The sequence below is a fragment of the Otolemur garnettii genome, unplaced genomic scaffold (assembly GCF_000181295.1).
Source record: "Otolemur garnettii isolate 467f Iridium unplaced genomic scaffold, OtoGar3 scaffold00017, whole genome shotgun sequence".
Classification (NCBI taxonomy): domain Eukaryota; kingdom Metazoa; phylum Chordata; class Mammalia; order Primates; family Galagidae; genus Otolemur; species Otolemur garnettii.
Genome location: NW_003852412.1, coordinates 9,980,989 through 10,003,536, shown reverse-complemented (window position 1 = coordinate 10,003,536; position 22,548 = coordinate 9,980,989). Strand labels below are relative to the sequence as shown.

The 22,548-nt window shown below is 35.3% G+C and overlaps 1 protein-coding gene across 3 annotated transcripts in view; it reads right to left on the bottom strand.

The window, feature by feature from the left end:
* Positions 1-22,548, bottom strand: part of POLK (DNA polymerase kappa) — a 70,367-nt gene continuing 47,819 nt past the window's right edge. For all 3 annotated transcript variants that reach the window (XM_023510941.1, XM_023510942.1, XM_023510943.1), the window contains 9 exons: positions 18,424-18,654; positions 17,091-17,215; positions 15,432-15,598; positions 13,051-13,083; positions 10,743-10,839; positions 4,026-4,197; positions 931-1,884; positions 324-366; positions 1-105 (listed from right to left, as the gene is read on the bottom strand). In XM_023510941.1, the coding sequence (XP_023366709.1) occupies positions 21-105; positions 324-366; positions 931-1,884; positions 4,026-4,197; positions 10,743-10,839; positions 13,051-13,083; positions 15,432-15,598; positions 17,091-17,215; positions 18,424-18,654 (1,907 nt within the window). In that variant the 3' untranslated portion in view covers positions 1-20. The remainder of the gene's footprint in view (positions 106-323; positions 367-930; positions 1,885-4,025; positions 4,198-10,742; positions 10,840-13,050; positions 13,084-15,431; positions 15,599-17,090; positions 17,216-18,423; positions 18,655-22,548) is intronic.

Below are 22,548 nucleotides of genomic sequence, written 5' to 3'. Positions count from 1 at the left end.
AATGATGAAATGTCCAATGTTCATTTAAAAAATGTATCAAGGGTATGTTTTGAATTGTTTGGTTTTATTTTCTTTGATGCTGAGTGCTTTGTCATCAGTCCTGGCCTAGAATGAAAAAGAACACACAATTAAAATTCACAAAGAGATTTTAGAAAATAATTGACATTTTTTAGTCAATACTTGATGTTTTAGAAAAGAAAATAATTGATTTTAACATTGGCTAATTAATGATTTATAAAAGCAAAATTTAATATCTCCTAAAAATTAGACTTTAGAATATGACAGTTTTGTAGCAGCTTTATTAAAGCTCAAATTAGCCATACCTTTTTGTTACTGTCACAGTCTTCTGTACTCTGCTTGAGCCACCTTTAGAGGAAAGAAAAGTCAGGAAAATATGAATAACATGAAACAATTGAGAAACTATATACAAATTTAAGAGGTTATGACTGATCCTTGGTGCAATACAGTTCATATCTATGCATACCACAGACCAACTTTATTGGATAAGTTGTTTGTACTTCACTAATTTTATTTGTACTTTCACTTAATTTTATTTTTGAAATTGGGGTAGAGTTGTTCCTACTGAAAAATAATCAAAAGAGGCTTTCTAGCTATATAATTATAGTTATAATATATAATATAGAGAACCTTGATAAGGGATCTCTAAAGGAATTTCTTTTTTGATTAGGTCATTTAACTCCTTAAACTTTTGAGCTCATTCTGTGCTAAATCAAGCCCAAATCAAAGTTTTCCCAAAATCGGCAACCTGTTGGCTTGGGTTATGCTAACTATGGTTAAGGAAAATGATAGCATGTACAAACTACCTGTGAATTTCTGTGTGCATATGTTTCAGACTTAACAATAATCTTACTAATTTTAATATAATATTTTCCTAGAAAATCAAGTTATTTAAAATGACTACAAACTCACCAGTACTTCTGGAACTTTCTTTGCATTGATTAACTGGATTCACTTTATCCTTTCTCAGTTCTTGGATAATACCTTTATTTAAGCAAATATCCACATGTTCATTGAACAGGGTAAGATCTGAAGTCTTTTGTTCTAGATTACAAACAGGACAAATCAGAGTTTGGCCTGTTATTACTTCATATGAATAAGGTTGGTGGGATTCTTGCCTACTTAACAATGTAAGGTCTTCATTTTCCAGTGAAACAGTACAAAAATTCTGAAGACCATTTTCAATATTAAAAGACTTCCTTGGAAGACTAGAATATTCCTCCTTGCTGAGCCTGTTATTTAAAGTATCTACACATTCTGCTTTAGATGAACTATCTAATGCACCCTCCAAATCTACACAGTTTGCTAAAGTGATTTCTCTGTTTTTCAGATGGGCTTCATAATTTTGCTTCTCACAAAGTGAAAAAGAATAATGCACATTTTCTTCCTTGTTAACTTCAGTAGAGGAAGCATGTGAACACGAGGACGTTTTGGCACTTTCACTGATTGAAGGTCCATCAAGACATGCATCTACGTGTTTATTAAAGTCTTCCAGACTAATGAGTCTTTGTTCCCTAAAGCAAACAGGACAAGTAAATATCTGACAGTTATCTGAATTCTCTGATGTTTCTAAATTCTCATTCATCTTTTTTAAAACCTGGAATGGTTGTGATTTCTGTAGGCTTTGTTTGTTCATGGTTTCTTTAAATGCGTCTTGGTGGCTCAATTTCCTTTCTAATCGTTTTTTATCAAAGAAACTCTCCTTTTGAGATATTTCTAGAGGTTTTACAAACTGATCTTTGTCAGTTTTTTTTAGTATACAGTTAGTGGCTGACAGGGATTGGTTTCCAGCCTGTAAGAAGCCAATAATGCTCTTTTGTTGTTGTTTCTTGTCCTCTTCATTGGGAAAACTAGATATCCGAACACCTAAATTAAACCAACGACAATTAATTTCAAATCCAACAAAGCCAATTCACTCACAGTGCATAAAAACATTTTACATAATCCTGTTGTGACAGAAGCAAAAGGCTGAAAAGCAACACTAGATATATTTTCTAAATTAAAGGAAACTTGTTCATAGCTGATAGTATGAGTAAAAATATACTTTCCTTTAAAAACAGAAAAGGACATTATTAAATATTCACTATCTATTAGAGTTGGCATGATTATATAGGACTTTCAATTATTATCTGACACATAATACCATTAAATACTAAGTAACTACCTGGAGTCCACTATAAGGATTGTTTAGCTCTTTGTTTAAAAAAAAGACTTTATTTTTTAGAGGAGTTTTAGGCTTACAGCAAAATTGAGCAGAAGAGACAGAGTTCCCATATATCTCTAGCCATCACCCCACTCTATAGAGTATAGTCAATGAACCTACATTGACACATTACCACCCCAAATCCATAGTTTACATTAGGGTTCACTCTTGGTGTCATATGTTCTATGGGCTTAGGCAAATTTATAATGATATGTATCTACCATTATATAATCATACAGAGTAATCTAATTGTCCTAAAACTCCTCTGTGCTTTGCTTATTCATCCTCTTTCTGTCCTTTAACCCCTAACAACCATTGGTCTTTTTATTATTTCCCTATTCTGCTTTCCAGAATAATATACTGTAGAGCCCTTTCAGATTGGTTTCCTTCACCTAATATTCATTTAAGTTTCCTCCATATCCTTTCTTTCTTTTTCTTTTTTGAGATAGAGTTTCATTATGTAGCCCTTGGTAGAGTGATGTCACAGCTCACAGCAACTTCAAACTCTTGGCCTTAAGCAATTCTCTTGCCTCAGCTTCCCAAGTAGCTGGGACTACAGGCGCCTGCCACAAGGCCCAGGGCTATTTTTTGGTTGCAGTTGTCTTTGTTGTTTAGTAGGCCCAGGGCCGGGCTTACACAGGCCAGCCTCAGTGTATGTGGCCAGCGGCCTACTCATTAAGTTATGGGAGTGGAGCCTCCTCCATGTCTTTTCATCACTTGATAGCTCATTTGTGTTGTGTGTTGAATATTACTTGCACTGTCTGGATGTACCACAGATTATCCATTCATCTACTGAAGGACATTTTGGTCACTTCCAAGTTTGGGCAATTATGAATGATACTTCTACAGACACCTGCTCTTTGGATTTTGTAATTAACACTTTATTCAGTATGTGCTATGTCTTTCACATATGAAAATATGGCTAATGGACCCACTACTAATGAAGTGGGCCTTTGGAGTGCTGATCCATACACATGCTCTTACCTAGTCTAGTTTCAAAACAGGGCTTGTTACCTTTTACCACAAAGTAAGCAGAAATGTGGTTTTATAGCATTACAATTCCTTATCCATAATTCTGAAATCAAAAGTTTGGAGAATTTTAAGCAACAGGAGACACCAGGTGACTGAATTAATGTGAGACTATTTGGTCTTTACAGTTTTTGATCACGAAGTATTGGCCTAGATCACCAAAGGAATAAGATACTCTATGTGCGTTGAATTGCCTTCTAAAAGATGAAAAGTTTTGAATTTTGAATGTAAGTAGCCTCAATAATTTCATTAAGTAACAAAGAAAAGAATAACTTTAATTGGTTTTTACTAGAATTAAACTAATGACTATGTCTTCACATATGTCAGGTTCTAAGAATTAAGATAAATGACAGCAGCAGGGGAAGAAATTCAAACAGGGACCTTACCTAACAAATGCAAACAATGTTATCTAATCATTTGTACCCTCATGTTAATCTGAAATTTTATAAAAAGATCTCAGACACTCACACACAAAAATAATAACCAGTTTAAAAAAAAAAAGAAACAAAATGAAGGTGCTCTTTGACTTACAATGGGGTTGTGTCCCAATAAAGCCATTGAAAATGAAAATATTATTTACAATATTTCCAATTTATGATGGGTTTATCAGGATGCAACCTCACTGTAAGTTGAGAGTACTGAATGCATATCATTTTTGCACCATCGTGAAGTCAAAAAATTATGACTTGAACCATCATGAAGTCAGGGACTATATTTCCAAAGTTAATTATTTGAGGAAATCTAGCAGAAAAAGAAAAAGAATGAGAAATCATACCCATAAGTCTTAATCTCAAGGGATGTGGAAAATCAGCATCAATTTCTGTTCTTAGCAATTCCTTAGCAATAGCAAATATTTCTTCTGCAGTAGAAACAACAGATGAAACTGTAGATGCACGAGTCTTTACTTCAAAATTCACATTCTTCAGCTTAATGGTAACAGTTCTACCCTGTAACAGTTAGAATACATTATACATGGCTTTCTAACTTAGAAAATGTTATTTACAGGTCAGAAACATTCAGAAAGGTCTTATAAGAATATAGAAGAATAACCAAGCATTTGGTTATACTTGGTGATAAGAAATGGTGAGAAAAACTGCTGATAAAAACTGTTGTGAAGAATAGTGAAAATCCATAAACAAGCTAAAGTCTTATGTCAGCAATAATTATTATTCTATCTCTAACTGAATTTATATAAAAGATCTTTATATGAAGTTTGACAACTAAGTTCACAAACTCATCCTAGAAAAAGTACTATATACCTCATTGCTGAATATCACTACAATCACCTTCAAAGTACTCCCCTTGGGAAGCTATGCACTGATACTAGCACGTAGAATGCCCTTCAAAGCAATTTTGGAACTATTTTTCTGGAAAGGCCATCAGAGCTATCACTATATTACTTTTGATGTACCGAATGTCATCAAAATGTCTTCCTTTTAATATTTCCTTTATCTTCAGGTAAAGAAAAAACGTCACTGGGGAGGCAGACCAGGTGAGTAGGGAGGGTGTTCCCAACAGTTATTTGTTTACTAGCTAAAAACTTCCTCACAGAAAGTGCTGTCTGAACTGGTGCATTGTCGTGATGCAAGAGCTATAAGTTGCTGGCAAAAGCTCAGGTTGTTTTTGTCTAACTTTTTCACATAGCATTTTTAGCACTTCCAAATAGTAAATTTGGTTAACTGTCCAGTTGGTACAAATTCGTAAGGAATAATCCCTCTCATATCAAAAAAGGTTAGCAAAATTGTTTTGACTTTTCATTTTGACTGACAGAATTTTTTGGTCATGGAGAATTGGTTGATTTTCATTGTGTACTTCGATGCTTTGCTTCATGGTCGTGTTGGTACACCCATGGTTCATCACCATAACACAATAGTCTTGTCTCTCCAAAAGGTCTTGGCCAATTTCAAATCTCCTTTGCTTTGGTTTGTTTTTGAGCTCCTTTGGGCCCATTTTTGCACACACCTTTCTCATGCCAAGATTTTCAGTTAAGATCTTCCTGTTTCTCTATCAATGTTTACTTGGTATACTTTGGTTCTCACAGTCAGCTGATGATTTTGATGCACAATTTGGTGAATTTTGCAATATTTCCGTAAGTTCTGCTCATTACTGGCTGCTCTAACCTCTCTTCAACAGTGACAATTTCTCTTTCCTCTGAAGAACTATTTAATCCATTTGTACACTGCCATTTTCTTCATGGCATTACCTCCATAAACTTGGACTAATATGTCCCTGATTTCACATCTATTCTTGCAAGTTTAACAAGAAATTTAATGTTTGTTTGTTGTTCTATTTCAAGTTCTGACATTCTTATGATGGCATGTAAAAGCATCCAACAATAATAATAAACACCCCTCAGCTAGACACAGCCATATGTTGACACTAACATAGCTGTGAGACACTGATACACCAAGGTTACAAAACTTACAGTCCAGAAAGTAGGTGGACTACAGGTGTCTGCCACAATGCCTGGCTATTTTTAGAGACAAGGTCTTGATCTGACTCAGGCTGGTCTCAAACCTGTGAGCTCAGGCAGGCTATCTGCCTCGGCCTCCCAAAGTGCTAGGATTATAGGTTTGAGCCATCATGCTTGGCTGTTCATGTCATTTTAAATATCTGTCTTTTCTTTATGCTACAGTGTTTACACAGTGCTGCCAAAGTAAGCACATGGTTACAAGTTTGTTAACTTCATTGTCAGACCTCATATAAAGGGCAAAGTTACCTGTTTTTCTTTTTGTTGAATCTTTTATAGAGATTTAATACCTAAAAGGGAAGGGAAAAAAATCTACAGGTGCCTCTTTGAAATCATACTTACTGTGTGACTACTACATGCCAGATATTATGCTAAGCATTAATTACATGTAATAATTCCCTTTACAGCTAGTGTTTTATGGGTACAAAGTTTTAGTTGGACATGATAAAAATGTTCTAGAGATAGAAGACGATAACAGTGGCAGAATAATATGAATATATCTACTATTGCCGATCTGTACACTTAACAAGGGTTAAAGTGGCAAATTTTAGGTTATACATATTTTAGTATTTCCTGGAGGTAGAACTTAACTCCTGCCTTCCCTCACTTGAGGGTAAGTTAGATTTACTAACTCAATTCCAAAGGTGAAAATAGTAAATTCATAGTGGAAAAGCCTAGCAAATACTGGTTTAACAAAGTGGTGAATGTTAACATAATCCATGATGTTATCTGTCCATCGTGTGCCCCCTGGTAGGATATGAGGAGAAGAGTACTTCATCTTTGTGGTATTCTTTAAAACCATATAACCCTGATCTAATCGTTAGACAAATCCAGACAGTGGGGAGTTCTGTGTGATACCAGGACAGTACTACTTAAAGACTATCAGGTCATGAAAAAAAGAAAAGAACATGTCACAGGCCACAAGAGACTGAAGACGTATGACAACTAAATACAATGTAGTTCCCTGGATTAAATCCTGGAACAGATGGAGGACATATCATGGAAAAATTAGTAAAATCCAAATAACGTCTGTAGTTAATAGCAATATGCTATTAATAGTTTCTTACTTCTGATAAATTTAGTATGGTAATATTAGATGTTAATAATGGAGGAAACTGGATGATACTTATACTGAAAATCCATTATTTCTGCAACTTTTCCAGAAGTCTAAAATGATTCTAAAATTAAGTTTATATAAGACTTTTTTAGGCTTGCGCCTGTGGCTCAAGTGGCTAAAGCGTCAGGCACATACACCTAAGGTGGTGGGTTCGAATCCAGCCTGGGCCAGCCAAACAACAATGATGGCTGCAACCAAAAAATAGCCGGGCGTTGTGGCAGGCGCCTGTGGTCCCAGCTACTTGGGAGGTTGAGGCAGGAGACTCACTTTGAGCCCAGGAGTTGGAGGTTGCTGTGAGCTGTGATGTCATAGCACTCTACCCAGGGGGACAGCTTGAGACTCTGTCTCAAAAAAAAAAAAAAAAAAAGATATTTTTTAAAAAAGAATTTTCTTTATATACAGTGGCCTAAAGGTCGCCATCCATGTATACACAGGAAAAATGGGAAATTATAGCTAAATGTATCTATCTTTATTTATTTACAAAATATTCATTATAAAACTTTACCAAATATTTCTGTGTTTATATATAAATATAAACTCTAAAAAATATAAAATAAGTGTGTTAATTACTCCAATTTATGGCAACCTCTGGGATACTTTGTATTCAAAGTATGATAGAAAAGGATTAAGACAAAAATATTCATCAGATATCCCATATTTTTTAGTTACTTTTTATTATAAAACAATTTGGGGTACACGTAATAATATTTTTTTCTTTTTTTTTTTTGAGACAGGAGCCTCAAGCTGTCCTCCTGGGTAGAGTGCCGTGGCATCTCAGCTCACAGCAACCTCACAGCCGTCATTGTTGTTTGGAGGGCCCGGGCTGGATTCGAACCCGCCACCTTGGGTGTACGTGGCTGGCGCCTTAGCCACTTGAGCCACAGGCGCTGAGCCAATAGTTTAATACATTGATATAATCTGTAAAGATCAAATCAGTGTACCTGGGATACCTAGCATTTTATTTTATTTTAGTTTATTATTTTTTTGAGATGGAGTCTTACTCTGTCACCCTTGGTAGAGTGCTGCGGCATCAGTGCTCACAGCAACCTCCAACTCTTGGATTCAAGTGATTCTCTTACCACAGTACCCCCCAAGTAACTGGACTACAGGCGCCTGCCACAATGCCTGGCTATTTTTAGAGATAAGGTCTCAATCTGGCTCAGGCTGGTCTCGAACCTGTGAGCTCAGGCAACCTATTTGCTTTGGCCACCCTAAGTGCTAGGATTACAGGTGTGAGCCATTGTGCCTGACTGCTCATGTCATTTTAAATCTCTTTTTTTTATGCTAGAAACATCTGAACTATTCTCTTGTAGCTAATTTGAAATGTACAAGAAATTACTGGAAAGTATAGTCATCTTACTGAACTATTGAACCCTAAGTCTTTATTTTATTTATTTATTTTTTTGAGACAGAGTCTCAAGCTGTCCTCCTGGGTAGAGTGCCATGGCGTCACAGCTCATAGCAACCTCCAACTCCTGGGCTCAAGCAAGTCTCCTGTCTCAGCCTCCCAAGTAGCTGGGACTACAGGCGCTCGCTACAACACCTGGCTATTTTTTGGTTGCAGCCGTCATTATTGTTTGGCAGGCCTGAGCTGGATTTGAACCCGTCACCTTAGGTGTATGTGGCTGGCGCCTTAGCCGCTTAAGCCATAGGCACCGAGCCCCCTAAGTCTTATTTATTCTACCAAATTGCATATTTGTCCCCATGCAGTAGTTTTTTAATACCTTTTTATTACACTTTGTAATAACTCTACCTTTGATTTTAGAGTATTGGTAAAATAGTAAACATGAATTGTTATGAATAAAGATTATAAAAGAGAAAGCTCAAGTCTTACAGGCTTTTCTTCTCAATGTGTTAAGAACCTTGAAATAAAATGCCTACTTTAGAAAGTCAATGTCTACATAAGAAAAACATTAAGGAATGATTAGAAAGTCATTCATAATATGTGAATACATTTCTAGGGAAATTCTTCCCTTTGCCTTCTTTTCTAATGCCAATATAACTGTTTTTTGGTAAGATTTGGGGGGTCTTGCTATGTTGTCCAGGCTGGAGTGCAGTGGCTATTCAATGGCATGATCCCACTACTGACCAACACAGGAGTTTTGATCTGCTCCATTTCTGACCTGGGTCTGTTCACTCCTCCTTAGGAAAGCTGGTGATCCCCTGCTCTTGGGAGATCACCATACTGATACCGAGCTTAGGGCAGAAACCCAAACAGCATAGTGCCCTACAACTCAGAGCTCAGGGAACTCAAGTGATCCTTCTGCATCAGCCTTGCAATAGCTGGGACCACGGGCATGTGCTACCACATCTGGCATGAAACTAGTTTTAAATTTATTCAAATGCACTCTCCTAAGGCAGTATAAAGTCCTTTGGAATTATACTGAAACTACTCTGGCCTCATAATTTGCTTCTTCAAAGAATGACCTCATCATAGATCTTAGAAATGAGTCAGATCATTGGGGATAGGAATACCCTATTCAAACGTTTACAAATTTATATTCATCATTAATATGTAATCTAGGGATCACATCAAGCCAAAAAACTTCTGCACAGCAAAAAAAATAAATAAATAAATAACAAAATGAAGAGACAACTCACAGAATGGGAGAAAATATTTGCAAACTACTATTCTGATAAGGGATTTAAAACCAAAATATATAAGCAACTCCAACAACTCAGTAAGAAAAAAATCAAATAATCCAATTTAAAAATGGCCAGAGGATGTGAACAGACATTGCTCAAAAGAAGACATACAAATGGCCAATAGGTATATGAAAAAATACTCAACATTATCAGAGAAATGCAAATCAAAACTACGTGAGATATCACCTCATCTCAGTTAAAAAGGCTTTTGTCAATAAGATAAGCAATGCTGTTGAGGATGTAGAGATGGGGAACCCTCATACACTGTTGGTGGGTGTGTAAATTACTGAAATCACTATGGAGAACAATGTGGAGGTTCCTCAAAACACTAAAAATAGAACTACCATATGATCCAGTAACCCCACTGCCGGGGATATATTCAAAGAATGGGAATTCAGTCTATCAAAAAGATATCCATATTCCCATGTTTATTATAGCACTATTCATAATAGCCAAGATAAGGAATTAACCTAAGCATCCATCAACAAATGAATGGATACAGAAATTGTAGCACATATAACATAGTAAAAAAACAATGAAATTCTGCCATTTGAAGCAACATGGATAGAACTAGAGAACATTATGTTAAATAAAATAAACCAAGCACAGAGAGACAAATCTCACATGTTCTTATTCATATGCGTTCTAATGGTCATTCCAGAAAAATAATTCTAAAATTGCTTTGAAGGGTGGACTAAGTGCTGGTGTCAGCGCATAGCTTCCCACGGGGAGTACTTCACAGGTGTCTGTAGTGATATTCAGCAATAAGGCATGTAGCACTTTTTCTAGGATGAATTTATGAACTTAGTTGTCCGACATCCTATGTGGGAGCTAAATATTAAAACAATGGATTTCATGGAGACAGAGTAGAATGATGGTTACTAGAAGCTGGGAAGGATCAGGGAGGGAAGGATAAAGTGGGGATGGTTAATGGGTACAAAAATATAGTTAGATAGAATGAACAATATTTGACAGTACAACTTGTTGACTATAATCAACAAGAAGTTATAGAATACTCTCAAATTACCAAAAAGTAAAATTAGAAGGATCCTAACTCAAAGTTAAATGCCTATGGTGATGGATACCCACCCCAGTTACCTTGCTTTGATTAATTCACATTTAATGCCTGTATCAAAACATCACATACACCCTATAAAGATATACAACTTGCTTTAAGCTTTTTTATTAAACAATTTAAGTTTTAAGTTTTTTTTATTTAAAAATTTAAAAACTAAGAATACCACATCAAAATAAAGTACCTTAAGTCCTTCCTTCTGCAGATCCTGAGCAAGTTCACTGCAAAGTTCCTGGCACAAGCTATACTGTTCTTCTGCTTTATTTATCTCACTGAATGTCCTACAAAAACAAGGATGATGTACAAAGTAAATTATAATTCAGAATAATTTGGGAATGATTTAGTACATTTGCACGGCTTAGCATTGTTATATTTTCTGAAGTACAAAATAGTTTTCAGATGAATTGTAATATAATTAAACAAAAATACCTAAGATTTACATAAATCATGCAAAGGAGCAACCTTATGCTCTTGCTCTAGGATATTAAAACAAATGATTAAAATCACCAATAGATAATGGTAATTGCCCCCAGAACTTAAAACAATTTGTGTGTATGTGTATTATATAGACATGAAAGTATAGATGAGAACATCAGTCCAATTTCTGCATACAGATTTTCTGGATGGGAAATGATTTTAAGGAAATTTAAAGGTTTGGTTCATGCCAGCTAGACAGAGCTGTCTAATAGGTAACTAAAAATGGAGGGCCGGTAAGATTAAAGATATTTTGAATTCATGTGCAAGAATGCTGAAAGAAGTTTATATGTGATGTTAACATAAAAGAAGATGACACTAAGAGACCAGAGTGATGAGTACAAAACCCTCAGCAAATAACTTATCAGTAAAGAGTCCCCCTTCCTCCAATATCCCAGCTACTCATTTCTCTGCCCTAGTGACAATGGCTTCTTATGAATTCCTCCAGAAACATTCCACACAAAGATAAGCAAACATTTGCCTTTCATTTTGTATAGATACATTGTTATGCATCTTACTTTTCTCAATTATCTTGATGAGAGTTCCTTACGTGCAAATAATTTCCTCAGTTTTATATGGCAGCATAATACTCTAACTTAGAAAAGTAAAATCATTTAACCAATTCTCTATGGATATTAAAGTCATTTTCAATATTTTGCTATCATAAAAATATGCAATGAATAAACTTGTATTTGTGTAAAATGACGTGATTACATCTGTGGAATGAATTGCTAAAAAAAGAATTATGGTATCAAACATCTTTTAACAGATGTTGCCAAATTTCTTGCCTTCTGTGGTAGGCCAAAGACTGGTCCCTAAGATGTCAATATCCTAATTCTTGCAATCTTTGAACCTAATGCCTCACATGGTAAAAGGGACTTTGCATAAAATCACGAGGAAGTATCCAGGTGTACCCATCATAAGCCTGAGGGTCGTTATGAGAAGGAGGCAAGAGGGTCAAAGAAAGAGAAGATGCTGAAGCCCCAAGTCAAGGAATGCTGGTGGCCTCTATTTTTTGTAAAATAATGGATTTTTTGGATAATGCTCTACTATCTAGAGGTAGAGCCTCTAGAGCCCTACCAACATCTCAATTTTAGGACTTCTAACCTTCAAAATGAAGAGAGAATAAATGTTTTGTTTTAAGCCACTACATTTGCAATAATTAGTTAAAAAAGGAGTAAGAAACTAATACACCCCTCTCTAGAATTTGTACCAATTTCAATCCCACAGTCTTGCCAATAGAGTATATTATAATCTTTACCAACCAATGAGAAGAGTTATTTCAGAGAACTTTCAATCTGTATTTAATTATAAGTGAGCATGGAAATATTTTCCCTTGTTTTGAGGGCCATTTGTGTTTTCTTTTCTGTTAACAAATTAAATCTTTGTTCATATTTTCTATTGATTTCCTAGCCCTTTTTTTTTGACTGTAAGAATTATTTACATATACATTAGAGAAGGTAGCTCTTTGCATGCGGTATGAATTTTAATCTCCCTCCGCTTAATGCCATACCAAATTTGATGTTCTTATGCAAGTTCTGAAAAAGCAAAGGAGAGTTTCCAGAAAGAAGCAGAGAATATACTCCTGTATATCTAGTAATATTCTCAATAACAAAAGACAAATGGAAGAAAATTTTGTTAAGATAATACTATCTCATTTTTGGAAGATTCTTTCTCTCTCTCTTTGATTGCTTTTATTTAAATTAAAGCCTAAATAAGCAATTTTTATCAAAGCCATTTATTGTGTTATCTTGTGAAAGTCATTCAGCTTTCTAACCATAGTTAAAATATGTGAAATATGAATACAACTTTGTACTAGGTCAGTGTTTCTTAAATGTCTCCACTGAGAATATAGCAACTGAGAATGATAAAGCATTGTATTGGGGTATTTACTTCAGATAGGAAAACAGCTGAAAATTGTTATTGTGATTTGCAAATAATATTTTCCTAAAAATCAATTTAAAGATTATTTTGAAACAACATTAAATATGAGCAATTAGTAATTAATAAAAGATTACCTCTCAACGCTCATACTTTTTCTCTCTCCATCCCTGGAAATGAAAAAAAGAAAAAGAAGTCCTTACTGTCTTTCTCAAAGAAGACTGAGTTCCTTAGTTAGCCAAGAGGATTTAACATGTCAATTACCCTTTAGATATCTCATTTTTTAATTTCTTTAGATCTTATTTTTTTAATTAAAATTTTCACCATGAAAAATAGTGACTTTTTAAATCTAAAAATAAGACTATCACCAGAGAACATCTATATCTATTAAAAACAACAAATTTGAAAATAGGTAGATATTATAAATTCCTTCTATGAAAAGCCTGAGTATCAAAATTCACAACCTAAAAAAAACCCCACAACCTATAAAAACCAGTAGGAGGGGCTGGGTGTGGTGGCTCATGCCTATAATCCTAGCACTCCGAGAGGCCAAGGCAGGTCTATTGCCTGAGCTCAGGAGTTCAAGACCAGCCTGAGCCAGAGGGAGACCCCGATCCCTAAAAATAGCCCAGTGCTGTGGTAGGCACTTGTAGTCCCAGTTCCTCAAGAGGCTGAGGTAGGAGGATGGCTTGAGCCCAAGAGTCTGAGGTTGCTGTGAGCTATGACACCACAGTTCTAGGGGAAGGGGAGTTACAAAGTGAGACTCTGTCTCCAAAAAAAAAAATAATAGGAGGGTAGTTGTGTAACAGTTTGCATTTATAGGATAAAACTAGGTTTTAAATAATATAATAACAATTATCTAGTTTCTGACCTAGTACATTAACTTTTTTCTTCTATCACCTATTCTTTATTCATTTATACCACTTTATAGAACCTCAATCAGTATTCGGTACACAGCAATAGGATGAAGATTGGAAAATCTGAACCACCAAGTTTGGCTGGATTTTAGCTGCTCTGATAGGACTTGAAACTGAAAAGTTGAAATGACATGCAAATTATTCATTTTCCAAATATTTAGTGAACTTAAGACTCAAGCACTGTCTAGAACTTGGAGATACAATAATGAACAACATGGACCAAGTATCTGTCCTTAAGAAACTTATATCCTGGTGGAGGGAGACAGATAAACAAATACAGAAGTAAATATGGAATATGGTAGAAATATTCAGTTTTAAAAAAACAAAGCAGAGTAGAAGAATAGAGAATATAGATGGGGAAGGCAGGCTTGCTCTTTTCACTTAAAAGCCTTACCTGCATCTCATCATAGGTTAACATATGCTATTTCATATTAGAACTATATTGCTTTTCAGCATTATGGAAATATAAAGAGGATAATTTTTTGATTAAAGTTTTATTCCTATTATCTTCAAATACTAGATTATTTATAGTGCTGTGATATCTTTGTCTTTCATTATGTCCACTTAAGATCTAACTATGGACTCAAAAGAATGATGAGCAGGAAGAAATGAGAAAAGCAATATAATAAGTCTTACAATCTCTGTAAGATTTAGCAGGCTTAATTGGTTAATCAATTTTATATGCATCCCCAGTGATTTTTGTTATTGTCTTTTAGTTTAAGTACAAGAATATAATGGAGTTATTTGAGGGCAGGCCAAGAGGATGATGACAAATTGTAAAAATATTGCCTAATGCTGACTTCTATAATTCCCATTCTTTTAAAATTCCCTTCTTTTCACCTACCCCAACTATGGTTCCTCTTTTTAAGACCTGGATGAAACAGTAGCAGGGAATAAAACCTTTCCTCTACCTGGTTCCCTCTTCTCTTGGCTTTTGTATGGCAGGCTCTTTCAGGTCCCTGCCTCTGGATGACTGCCCTTTACTCCCACACTTAACACCAAGTCATTTTCTGTGCTTTTGCTTTATTTTCATTTATTTGTTTATTTTTTATCTCTCACACTAGTCTGTAAACTCCATAAAGGCAGGACTTTGTTCTATTCAATGTATCCCCAGTGCCTAGAACAGTGCCCAGCACAAAGTAAGGTACTCAGTATTGAATGAATGAATCATTTACAAATCTGGAAAAGAAAACAAATGTAGTTAGTTCATTCAGGCTTTCAAAGAATCACTAAATCTCTTTGCTTAAAGGGTGAAATATCGAATATGACCTATCTCTCTTTCCTCAACAACCTGATGACTAGAATTTCCCTTATGTTCTGAACAAAGAACAAGGCAGGGACAGAAAAGAAAGTAGCCATCATTCATTCCTCTTGTTCTTCTTACTCAACAGCTAAAGCCATCAACCCAGAAGTGATTCTTTATTCTTGTTTTTCTTTTCTCCTACATCCAATCTGTTGAGTCTAATTCAAATATTGTATTCTGAATTAAATTAGTCTACAAGAATTTTAAAACTCGTATCAATATAGCATCATTTCAATGGTTAAAACTGGTATTTCAGCAAATGATAAAGAAAAAGCAGAACAACTATACATATAGATACCTTGCCAGGTATGTTGAACCTAAGCCCAGGGAGATATGAAGGAAATAATGCCAAGATGTTTCAGGAAAAAGGAGAGAAAGCAATGCCCTCTGTTGGTAGAGCTCTGTGCAAGTAATAATTCCAAGAGCCTTTAACATTTTCTCTGTAACTTTTCCTACTCCAGAAACCTAAAAAAGAATCAATATTTATCGTTAATAGATTTTTACAGGAAGGTAAGAATTCAGATTAAACTTGCATTACCTTTTATAATGAATAAAAGGTATGAATAATGTGACTTTCTTCACAAGTCATATTTACTTTCTTTTTTTTTTGAGACAGAGTTTCACTTTGTCACCCTTGGTAGAGTGTCATGGCATCTCAGCTCATTGCAACCTCCAACTCTTGGGTTCAAGAGATCTTCTTGCCTCAGCTCTTTCATTTTTAGTAGAGACAGGGTCTGACACTTGCTTGAGCTGGTCTCGAACTCCTGAACTCAAGTAATCTCCTGAGCTTAAACTATCCACTGACTTTAGCCTCCCAGAGTAGCTCCCAGTGAGCCACCATGCCCTACCCACTTTAATTACTTTTTGATCACATTTCCTAAACTAAAGTTTCATGAAATTTGAAAAGGCATTAAGAAAGGAAAGCTTTGGTCATATAAACTTGGGAAATGGTGAGATAAACAAATTTACACTTGCTCTTACCCAGAGGCCAAGAAGCAATGAGATAAACACATTTAAATGAAACTTTTTAATGCAAGATTTATGAATACACACTGACCCACCAGGAGTGGTATACTCCAATGTTTTTTGACTCCAGAATATTTTTTAACAGAATGTCTAGTCATACTGAAAAACACACTATAAAACATTGCTTTATAGTCACACCTTATATAGTAACAAGTACTATAGCAACGAAAATAATTTTATGGTTGGGGTGGGTTACCACAACATGAGGAACTGTATTAAAGAGTTGCGGTATCAGGAAGGTTGAGAAACACTGTCCTAAAACAACATGTACTGTAATATAGGAAGCATATGGTATAATTATTACAAAAAAGTCTACAAGTATAGAAAAAGCTAAAAGCTCTAATAAAGAATTATAAAATATACCCTTTCTGGAAGCCCTGAGGGATACATTTACCATTTAAAAAACTGTAAAGTATTTTGGCTTTTTTTTTTTTTGTCAAAAACAATTACAATTCTAAATCTCTTTGAAGTTTCATGCCTATTAATCTGGTAGCAATCTTATAAAGTAAAGCAATATTTGAAAAGACTCTTACAAATATTCTTTTTATTTCCCTTATCCTTGGCAGATCACTTGAAAGTCTATCATCTATTCTTTTCTTAAAAATTTCCAGCAGGGCAGCTCCTTGGCTCAGTGAGTAGGGCGCCGGCCCCATATACCAAGGGTGGAGGGTTCAAACCCAGCCCTGGCCAAAACTGCAACAAAAACAAAACAAACAAACAAAAATTTCCAGCAAATAAGCTCCTAAACCTCACTTTAAAGGTTTCATAGAAAGATTTTTTTCAAGCTCAAATTTAATCACCCATTATAGTTCCTGCTTGTTATCTATTATTTCAAAACTTGTCAGCAAAGAACAATTACCATCAGCCTAAACAATATCTCTTCAGAATTCAGAGAGCACATATAGATGATAAATTTTATATAAAATCTCACCTTTCTAATGGGTAAGTCCTTGATAAAGTCCATCACAGCTTCTCTGTTGGGAAGAATTTGGTATTGTCCATTTGGCTTATGCTTATCACTGCATATTTTTGCTAACATTGTATTTGGAGCAATGCCTTAAAAGAAAAACACTCTGATGACTCAAAGAAGTTGACATATATGATTTTTAAACATGCAATAGTGAAACAGAAAAAAATAATAAGTGAAAAAAATCTGAAATGATATCTAATGTTATTTTAAAAATATTTGATTACCATCCATATCCCTAGGTGCTGCTATGGTTATAGGAAAAGAAATTCTATTAGTTTTTGTGGAAGCAGAAATTAGTAACATTTAATTCACCACAGTATTTTAAAGCCTAAGAGTAGTTTCTGAGCTGAGTAATAATAAGTGTTATTATTGGTTTACTCACTACCTTTAGTAGGAATTCAGGACTGTTTTATAGTGGTTCTACATCTACTCTCAGAAAAGATTAGGAATATAATTTAGGATGAATGTTTATTCTTTGAAAAGGTTTTTTGCATAGATTATCCATGTAATGAAAAAAATCATAGATTCTAGGTTATAGTATATTTAAAATAAGGATAATTTGCTCATTCTTTTTATGTTACTTACAAAGCAAATTACTGTTTTTCAGAAAGGTGACTTTATAATCTATAAGAATCTCAATGATTAAGATAATTTGAAATAGGTCTATTAAAATATATTTTTAAACAGTTTGTTTCAATTTTTATAATATATACATCTTCCTAAAATTTATTATTCATTATTATGCTTTGGTATGGAAAGAAAGATTAAATTAACATAATATGGCTTTTATAAGACAATTCAAGGTCCTCATAATGAACATCAGCTATTACGCTATGACAAAGTGATGCTCTCAGGGATTACTGACATATATAAACCCATTTTTCCTTTTACCAGATAGTCCTAGACTGTTACATTGCTAATTGGTATTTCTTTTGTCTCCTATCTTGTGGCCATCTGGGTTCTCTCCTGCAATATAATCTTGGACAGGCCTGAACTTTCCCAAGGAAAAACTAATAATCAAGTATTATATGCAAAATCAATTAAAATATATTTCAAAGAGGATAGCTACATAAGATTTATGATAGTTTTTTCTTCCGGCTCATATGCTTGTCTGCATAATTCCAATTCATCTAAATTCATAGCTATTCTAAATAGGTGAAGTTGTAAGAGGCTGAATCAAAGAATGGATAAGTAAAATATTGTATAATTTATAATCAGAAACTACAAACATTACACCTGTATTAGCCAGTAGCAAAATTATAATCATACTGGCCACGCATATCCTTTTATATACCTGCACTGGCTGTCAGTTTTGTTTTTTGCTCGATTCTGAAACGTATTTCCTTTACCACTTCCTCAGCTGATGTTCCAAAAACAACCGAGTTTTCGAGTATTTGAGGATTATTTTGTTCTTCAGAGTTCACTTGGAAAGGATTTCCTGAGGGCTGCAAATCAGGAAGACTGTCTTCAAAAAGCAGTGGAGAGATGGATCGTTCATGCTCATTCAGTTTATTAACTTTATTTCCTGGTTTATCAAAATTATAAAGGAACAGTAACTCATCTTCATTTTAAGAAGTACATACTTCATAAGTTTGTTTTCCTTACCTTATTTCTGAAGACAAAGCTGTTTAGTTTATAGCAACAAGATCAGAAATGCTATAATTTATCATTTATATTTTGTAACTGTTTAACAAAGAGAACACTGATTATAAGTTTTTCTTAAAAAGAGTACCTATTTCCTCAGCATACATATTAAAAGCAAATATCCTATGCAAAACTCAATGATTTTTTGTATCTAAATTAATAGAAACTCAGAATTAGGTTTCAATTCATATTATTTTTTTCTTAAACAAAGAGTTTTTTCTTTTGTTCTTCTTTAGGAAACAAAAGAACCGTCTTAAATTATAATTTTCTTATAGTAGGAACATTAATAGAGGGAAAAGGCATTAAATAATATTGAATAATCATACCTGAAAAAGAAGTTTTATTTTTATATGTAAAACCTTAATTCTCCTTTATTCATAGAAGAAACCCCAAATGTTTTTTTTTTAAAGCTTCCTTTCTTTTATTTATTTATTTATTTATTTATTTTTGCAGTTTTTTGGCTGGGGATGGGTTTGAACCTGCCACCTCCAGCATATGGGGCTTGGGCCCTACTTCTTTGAGTCACAGGCACCACCCGAAACCCCAAATGTTAAAATTATCTGAATTTTTCTTCTTTCAAATGCTGGTCTTAATTCGACTTCCTTGTTTATAAAGTATCATTTTCTTTTTTTTTTTTTTTTTTGAGACAGAGCCTCAAGCTGTCCCCCTGGGTAGAGTGCCGTGGCATTACAGCTCACAGCAACCTCCAACTCCTGGGCTCAAGCGAGTCTCCTGCCTCCGCCTCCCAAGTAGCTGGGACCACAGGCGCCCGCCATAACGCCCGGCTATTTTTTTTTTTGGTTGCAGCCGTCATTGTTGTTTGGCGGGTCCGGGCTGGGGATTCGAACCTGCCACCTTAGGTGTACATGGCTGGCGCCTTAGCCGGTTGAGCTATAGGCGCCGAGCCAAGTATCATTTTCACTAAGGGCACATTTGCAATAAATAGAACTACTTCTTGGCTCGGTGCCTTTAGCTCAAGCGGCTAAGGCTCCAGACACATACACCAGAGCTGGTGGGTTCTAATACACCCCTGGCCTGCCAAACAACAATGACAACTACAACCAAAAAATAGCCGGGGATTGTGGTGGGTACCTGTAGTCCCAGCTACTTGGGAGGCCGAGGCAAGAGAATCGCTTAAGCCTAGGATTGGAGGTTACTGTGAGCTGTGATGCTACAGCACTCTACCTACGGCGAAAGTTGAGGCTCTGTCTCAAAAAAAAAAAAAAAAAAAAAAAAAAGAAACTACCTCTGAAAGTTATGCTTCTTTAAGCATATAAATTCCTAAGGTCTGATTGGATTAACCACAGTCCAAATTTAAGGAAAAGAACCTTAAGTATCATCAATAGGCTGTAAACTATTACCATTAAAAAGTAAAGTAAAATATCAACCTAGTTATTGCCTCATTTTATTTGCATTTGTCATAAATGAACTAGAAAATACACTTAAATTATACTGATACTAAAAATGTCCTAATGAACAAATCCATTACAGATTATTTTCTGGGGGTGGCACCTATGGCTCAGTGAGTAGAGTGCTGGCTCCATACACTGAGGGTGGCAGGTTCGAACCAGGCCCCAGCCAAACTGCAACCAAAAATAGCCAGGCACTGTGGTGGACACCTCTAGTCCCAGCTACTCAGGAGGCTGAGGCAAGAGAATTGCCTAAGCCTAAGAACTGGAGGTTGCTATGAGCTGTGATTCCACAGCACTCTACTGAGGGTGACAAAGTGAGACTGTGTCTCTAAAAAAAAATAAAATAAAATAAAAATAAAAAGATTATTTTCTGGGCTTAATGTAGGAGAAATACAATTTAAGTTTATAATAATTAAGACATTTCATAATTTTATTATATATAAATGTTTTCTAAATTAAGAAACACAGAAGCAAAAATTAAATTTCTAGTTTCAAGACACATGAGTGCATTCCACTTGAAAAATTAACTTGGATATTTAGGAAAGTTTGCTAAAGATAATGTAAATAATATGACAAATATCTAGTTAGTTTCGAAATTTAAAGTATGGGACTGGCATGATGGCTCATGCCTGTCATCCTAGCACTTTGGCCAAGGTGGGAGGATCACTTGAGGTCAAGGAGTTCGAGACCAGCCTGAGCAAGAGCCAGACCCACCATCTTACTAAAAATAGAAAAATTAGCCAAGAGTTAAGGCATGTGCTTGAAGTTCCAACCACTTGGGAGGCTATGGCAGGAGTCTGAGGTTGCAGTGAGCTATGATGATGCCCCTATACCCCAGTTTGGGCAACAAAGCAAGACTCTGTGTTAAAAAAAAAAAATTAAAGTATATTTGTAACATCAAGTAAGTTATGGATGTTATTAATTAAGTCAGATGCTTTCCAGATCTGAATTCCCAGGACACATACACAATAAGGCTTAGTTTCAAACTTACATTAGCTGTTATTTATGTGCTTTAGTCCCTCTCATTTTCTATATTCTGGTTTTAAAATGCAGAGCAATTCAGAAGGGATTAAAAATGTGGAACAGTTGAAATGATTTCTACTTGAAGCCGTTCTCCCCATCTGGATGGGTGCAGAAGTCAAGGTAAAAAGAGCTGCAGAAAAACTGCAGATCAAGGGAGGCACCTGCCATGTCCACGAGCCCCTTCTGCATCTCCTTATGCCATGTTTTGTACCTGATGCCTCTATTACCCTGCCATCAAGTGAATCAACGTGTTGCCTCCTGGAACATTATCAGAGATGCTGCAGAATGGTGCAGTTCCCTTTCTATCTGAACTTCATTCTGTTTCTCTGTGAGGCCTGGCTGTATAACTTAACAGCGGAAGTAGTTTCTTCTTTGCTTTCTGACATAGCTTTATCCTCCCACAACTGAGGTAATGAGAATACAACACTAGGATTAAAGCATCATACCTAGATGGCAACCTTTTGCTCTACAGGCCTCTTGTCCAGAAATTATGATTTTAGTTTAACATTTGTGTTAAAGAAAAAAGAGAGGCATATCTCTTAGGGGTTTAAAAAATGTAAAGAAATTGTGATTTGATGTCCATATTAAACTTGCTCCAAATGATGTGATTCCCATACAATGTGAGAAAATTAGAATTTTATGCCATTTTTGCGACAGAGAATGTTACAAACAAATTTTCCCCTGTGAAGCAGTCAATGAATTATGCATATGAAATGTGGGTTGTAAGCAAACCCCTCTGTCCCCGTTTTAGAGTGAATGTGCTTAGGGGTCCAAGGCAGCTCAGATATTTGAAGTACTCATATCTTTGACAAAGGGCTAGAAGCAGTATGTATAATAACTGCATGTTTCTTGGCATTGCTTTGGATACGTACTAACGGGGTCGTTTAAAAAAAACGTTGGAGTCCTGAAACTTCCGTTCCATTGTACATAAAAGAATCATAATAAAGCCTAAGGCTAAGAAGGGAGTGGGGAGCCATTAATTTTGGTAGGGTTTAAAAACAGTCATAATTGCTATATAATCAGATTATGGAAATTTTGGGAAATGAAAAATGAAATCACCCAGTGTTTTGATCTATTTGAGCCTAATCATTTTTCAGCAAAAGAAAAAGGGACAGGGTCCACCTTTAGAAGACAACTTCCTCAGCTTCAATGCAATCCAGATCCTTTGTTAGTCAGTCTTAGAAAAATAACTGCTATAAAACTTTGTTCAAGGACTCTGCAGACTCAAAGCCTAGAGATTTAACAATCTCATTTGGTGCTCGGCGCCTATAGCTCAAGCAGTTAAGGCGCCAGTCACATAGCTGGTGGGCCCCAATCCAGCCTGGCCTGCCAAACAACAA